The sequence below is a fragment of the Haemaphysalis longicornis genome, unplaced genomic scaffold, assembly GCF_048455015.1.
Source record: "Haemaphysalis longicornis isolate Haplotype H1 unplaced genomic scaffold, Haemaphysalis longicornis Haplotype H1 scaffold_2, whole genome shotgun sequence".
Classification (NCBI taxonomy): Eukaryota; Metazoa; Arthropoda; class Arachnida; order Ixodida; family Ixodidae; genus Haemaphysalis; species Haemaphysalis longicornis.
The window spans coordinates 158,274,110-158,280,109 of record NW_027526295.1 but is presented as its reverse complement, the minus strand read 5'-3'; the positions used below and the strand labels follow the sequence as shown (position 1 = coordinate 158,280,109).

The 6,000-nt window shown below is 52.3% G+C and overlaps 1 protein-coding gene across 1 annotated transcript in view; it reads right to left on the bottom strand.

Annotated features, from left to right (window-relative positions):
- Positions 1–711: 711 nt before the first annotated feature.
- The window catches only part of LOC144168385 (alkaline phosphatase-like), a 112,795-nt gene continuing 107,506 nt past the window's right edge, over positions 712–6,000 (bottom strand). Inside the window, exon 9 of the mRNA XM_077697385.1 lies at positions 712–1,115. Coding sequence (XP_077553511.1) covers positions 910–1,115 — 206 coding nt within the window. The 3' untranslated portion in view covers positions 712–909. The remainder of the gene's footprint in view (positions 1,116–6,000) is intronic.

The window sequence follows — 6,000 nt, the reverse complement described above, 5'->3', positions numbered from 1 at the left end:
GGTGGCGGCCACGTAGACGGAGACAGGTTCCTGGCCAATCCAGATGCGGGTCCTGCAGGTGGTGCCCCACCACATCCACCGCCTGCAGGGCACACCGGGTGGGGCGGCGCTCCTCCACCGCTAACGCAGCCGGCCCAACTCTCGGATGGTCTTGCTGCTCAGTACATACGAGAGCCACATCGTGCTGCCGCAGCGGCCCCGGCTCGAGCCACTACCCCCAGGCACGTGGCAGGCCCTGCGCATCGCCAGCACATTGCCAGGGGCCCGCAGCAAGGGGTACACTCCACCCCAGGCTCTCCACCAAGATGTAGCCGCCCTGCTGCAGGACGATGCTGCCGGGGTCCTGCAGGTGTACACGGATGGCCCTGTGCAACAGTCGACGGGCAGCGCCGGAGTCGGCTTGGCTTAATGCCTGTAGAAATAACGCTAGTTTGTCTCTGTATTTGAAAGAGTAAAAAGCTACGGCACCGTCGAGATGGTTAAGCTAGCCGAACAGTTTTAGAGGCTCAAAGTTGCACTAACCTCGATGAAGTTAGAAAGCATGACCGAGACGAAGTCGCGCCCATGGGAAGGGCGTCAGATCCCAATGGACGTAACTATAAGACCATTTGAAACTTTAGTCTTTACACATATTACATGTTTGGGGAGTGACGTTGCTTTCCGTACATTTCAGTATTGCCCTTCAGATGTGTTATTAGTTGTCCTCTGATGCTTGTGATGCTTTGAGTAGGTTGCTCTCACGTCGCGTTTTCATCTGCACAGTCCCCTATGCAGATGCTGCACCGTCTGCACTACTCCTCTCCGGTTGCCCTATGTCATGCCCACGAAGTAAAGTTGGTCGCGGTCATGCCACACATACTGGGGAAAAGCCAACAAAAACGTTTTCGCTGCGATAACTACCGTTTCACTTTATTTTGTTGTTTGTGTGCAGTGAACACTGTCGTTAAACTGTCCAATGCAAGCTGCGTATGCCATCACATAAGGAATGTATGTCTGATCGTGGACGCCGTCGAAAAGGTGTGCCCACGGCCCCTGTGCGTACACGGCCACATCCTCGCCTCCGTGCGAGGCAAGCGAGAGGGGAAAAGCTGCTTGCTGAACATAATCGATGCTGGCTGCAAGAAAGAACAAAATCATTTTAGTGCAATATTTGGGTGCATATAATCCTATAAATCCTATAAATGCATATAATCCTATTACTGTTATGTACGCTTAATTGTAATAATTTAGATGTCGGCGTCTTCGAGAATAGCCAGAATGCAGTCTTGTAGGCTTGGTGAATAATTATATTTAATCTGGCTTTTTCGTTCGTTATGTGCCCCAGATAAATCGGCACTTTTGACACTTAGTGCTGGTACCCCGAAACAAAACAAGTCCACCGTCCCAGACCCGGACCTATTTATAAATGAGCAACTCGTCCCAACTGTGCCTCACTTGAGAATTCTTGGACTTGTCCCTAAAAATGGCTCTGGGCTCCACACAATCGCTCTCCTCCAGAAGACTGTCAACCAGCTGACACATAATTCAGCGCGTCGCACATCGTCGATATGGCCTCAAAGAACCTGGCGTGCTCAAAATAATACAAGCAGTACTCATAAGGAGAATCACCTATGGAACACCGTACTTAAGGAAATATAAAATTGATATTTTGAGCCCTCATATAAAGCAAGATACAGTGTTTATTGCCTGATATTACCATTGCTATATAATTTCGTCGTTGACACGATATAACTGCCCCGATAAAATTAAAAGAAGCCGTTGAACTTCCAAATTGCCGAGACAAGACTGCCTTTCTGGGAGCTGCATAGAAGTACGCTCGCGTTTCGGCTGACGTTTTCCTCTTTCGTTCTGAACGTCGTTGAGAGAGAGAGAGAGAACAAACTATTTTTCTCTGGGAATACGAAGGGGGGGAGTGGCGGAGGTCCATAAGGCCTCTGCGACGTCCTGTGCCCGTGACGTCACCAATAATTGGTCGAAGATGTATGGGCTCCCAGGGCCTGTTCCCGGAGAGTGGGAAGGGGAGAGGGGGGTATGGGGAGGCTGAAGACTCACAAAGGGAGTGGTGGATGTCCAGAGCCCCATGATTCGGGGATGTGAATATGGTGTGTGTGGGCCAATTTGGTGCGATGGGGAAAGGTGTGTGTTTGAAGAATCCGCCACATGTAAGCTGCGTAGGGGGTGGGGGGAGGGGCGAGGCAGAGTTCGGCGGAGGAGGCGATGGTTCAGGGTAAAAGAAGCGGGAGCTCAGAGAGTCCAACGTCGAGCATGGTCATGCACCGCCTCATTAGCGCTTATGCCAGTGTGGGCCGTAGACCATACCAGCGCCATGGGGTCGGAGGGGGATTGGTGAGTAGAAGTTTGAGAGAAAGAGGAAAATGCGCCCCATAATGTAAATTGGAATTGCCTGCTGTGAGTGAGCGATGACATGGAGACAGGCCCCCGCACGGGGCACCTTGAGCAATCTTGGTGACGGTACTGGCGATACCGCGGACCCCGAGCCCCCAAACATAAGCTGGATCCAACCGTGGCGATGTGTTTATAGGTGGAGGGTTAGAAACCACGAACGGTGGCCGTCGGAGCCCAGGTCAAGCTCCGGCGGATGGGCTCCCTGTCTGTTCACCAGGCAGGGAGCTCCGGGACCTCTTTGGCTACCAGGGTAAGGTCAAAGAAGAAAGTACCCCAGTCTCCCTGCTTTTATACTATGCTATATGGCATTTTCAAACCCCCCCCCCAAACGTGATCGGTCCCTGAAAAGGGGCCGCACCGAAGTATCTTTTCCCCAATTGCCATCTTTAACATTTCCTGAACCGGATAATTTTTCTCGATTTCTTGTGATGAAATCGCTCAACCCAACCCACCCTCTAGCATCTCAGTCAGTCTTCTTGATCGCCAAGTATCTTGAAGCCATAGTAGGAAAATCATATAAGTGCAAAAAACAAAGGTCCGGTGAACTCCCCATCGAAATAAATGACAAGCAGCAGTCCACGAAGCTTCTAGCTCAGACTAGACTGGCTGATCTAGACATCCGGGTCACACCCCATCGGAGCCTCAACAGCTCGCAGGGTGTGATATCCGAGACAGACCTCCTGAACGAAACGGATGCGGATCTCCTTGCCGGCTTGAAGGATCAGGGCGTCACTGCCGTGAGACGCATCACTATCCGCAGAGACGACAAGGAGATTCCCACCAAACACATTATCTTGACTTTCGACCGCGCAGTTCTTCCACAACACATCAATGCAGGTTTTATCCGTTGCTCCATCCGTCCGTACATCCCGAATCCGCAGCGCTGTTTTAAGTGCCAGCGGTTCGGGCACGGTACAACCTCTTGCCGTGGCCGAACGACGTGTGCGAAATGCGCGACGCACGATCATCCGACTGACAACTGTCCATCCGAAACCCTCACTTGTGTGAACTGCGGCGGTCCGCATGCAGCGTACTCCCGCAAGTGCGAAAAATTTCAAATTGAAAAAAAGATAATTAACATCAAGGTCACGGAGAACATCACCTTCCCAGAGGCGCGAAAGAGGTTCGCCTCTTTCCCTCTGGGGAGGTACGCCGACGCGGCTCGCTGGGGGGCGGAGCGGCGTCTGGTTTCCACAGGGACCCAGTTCAGCGAGTCTGACCTGGTCCCTCCGCCGCCCCCCTCTGGGTTGCCTTTGGCAGCCCAACCCGCCACCACGCCGCTTGCTGAGGCAGCAGCGGTTGTGGTGGCAACCTCTTCCGTCGGGACCGGTGCCGCTCCCGCCTCTGTCTCCCCGTCCTCCAGTGCGTTGGAGGGTACCGAGGTGATGGACACCACGGGCCCCGCACCGGTTCCCACCGCCACCGCACCGCCCGTGCCACCTCTGGCGCCCCGGACGCCCTCAGCGGTGGCGGCTCAAAAGAAGGGCTCCCGAGGGGGGGCCAAGTCCGGGGGGCACGGTCCGTGGGGCACCCCTCGGACATCCGACGACGACATGGATGTCGGGCCGTTCCTGCCTGCAACGCCGCGCAAGGAACGCGTCCCGACGCCAAAGCCTCCCGACAAGCCAAAAAAGGCGAGAGTCACAGCCCCGAAAGACGACACATAAACAAACACACACACTCCAGTAGCTCTCACACTAAATAATGGGAAGAGAAAACATAATTCAATGGAACTGTAGAGGCCTTCTTAAAAATCTTGACGATGTATACGAACTACTGCATGCTAATCAGCCAAGTGTAATGTGTGTTCAGGAAACACATTTGAATTCCAAGCACACAAATTTCTTGAATAGTTACATGGTCTTCAGAAAGGACAGGGATGGCTGCACACACTCTTCTGGCGGTGTGGCCATAATTGCCCGGAAATCTTTAGCCTGACACCCTGTCACTCTGAACACTATCCTTGAGGCTGTAGCAATACGCTTGATAATATTTAATAGGTTGATAACGGTATGCTCCATATACATTCCTCCTGATGTTTCACTTTTAAGCTCTGACTTCGAGGCGCTGGTTGACCAGCTGCCCGAACCATACATCCTGACAGGCGACCTTAATGCTCACAACACTCTTTGGGGCTCTTCTCGCACGGATGCCCGAGGTCGCCTTATAGAGAAATTCCTTACATCTTCAGGAGCATGCCTTTTCAACAATAAACAGCCTACATACCATAGCATAGGACACAACACATACTCATGTCTTGACTTGGCGATTGGCTCCGCAGTTCTCTTTCCTCTCCTCGAGTGGGCTGTGGGCACTGACCCATACGGTAGTGACCACTTCCCCACCTCACTCACATACATATGTAAAGGCCCATGCAGTCCATCTTCCCATAATAGGTTCAATGAAGCACGAGCTAACTGGAACACATTTACAGAGACATCCAAACTACACCACACATCCATAGGACACCTACACGTTGAAGAAGCCACCCAACTCCTCACGGCGCACATCCTCGACGCCGCCGAAAAGTCCATTCCCCACGTCTCTGGTGCCCCGCGCAACCAGCGGAGGCCGTGGTGGAATGAGGACTGCAGGCAGGCGCGAGAGGCCCAGAACAAGGCGTGGGGTATCCTTCGTCGGTACCCCACGTCGGGAAACCTCCTCTTGTTCAAACGGGCCAAGGCATTAGGAAAACGTGTGCGCCGTGAGGCAAAACGAGAGAGTTGGCACACCTTCTTGACATCCATTAATTCATATACAGACACACACAAAGTCTGGACACGTATACGCAAGCTCAAAGGACAACAGACACACAGCCTGCCCCTGGTTAGCACAACAGGGGACACACTTGAAGACCAGGCTAACACGCTTGCACAACACTTCGAACACGTGTCCAGTTCAGCACACTACACGAACACTTTTATGAAACACAAAACATCTGTAGAAAAAAAAGCCCTTACACGACAAAGACCGATCAAAAACTTCCTACAACTCTGAATTCACTCTCCATGAGTTGAGGGCTGCCCTGCTCCAGGTGCAGATAACCTTCAGCTCCAGGTGCAGATAAGATTACATACACCATGATACAGCACCTACACCCAGACACTCTTGAAACACTCTTACAGCTATCAACAAAATATGGCTTTCGGGGCACATTCCACGCTCTTGGAGGGAGGCCATAGTAGTGGCTTTCCTAAAGGAAGGGAAGGACGCTTCCTCTCCCGCCAGTTATCGCCCCATTGCCGTGACAAGCTGCCTGTGTAAGCTCTTCGAGAAGATGATAAACAGGAGACTCGTGTACTTCTTAGAGTACAACGGTCTTCTCGAGAGCTGCCAGGCGGGCTTCAGGGCGGGGCGATCTACGAACGATCAACTCGTTGCATTAGAGTCTTATATCAAAGATGCTTTCCTCCACAAGCAGTACTGTATGACAGTCTTCTTTGATCTTGAAAAGGCGTACGATACTGCTTGGCGGTACGGCATCCTTAGCGACTTGAAGTCCTTTGGAATGTCGGGTAACATGTGGAACACGCTTGCCAGTTACCTCTCTGAAAGAACGTTTCGCGTGCGAGTTGGAACAGCACTCTCTAGGGT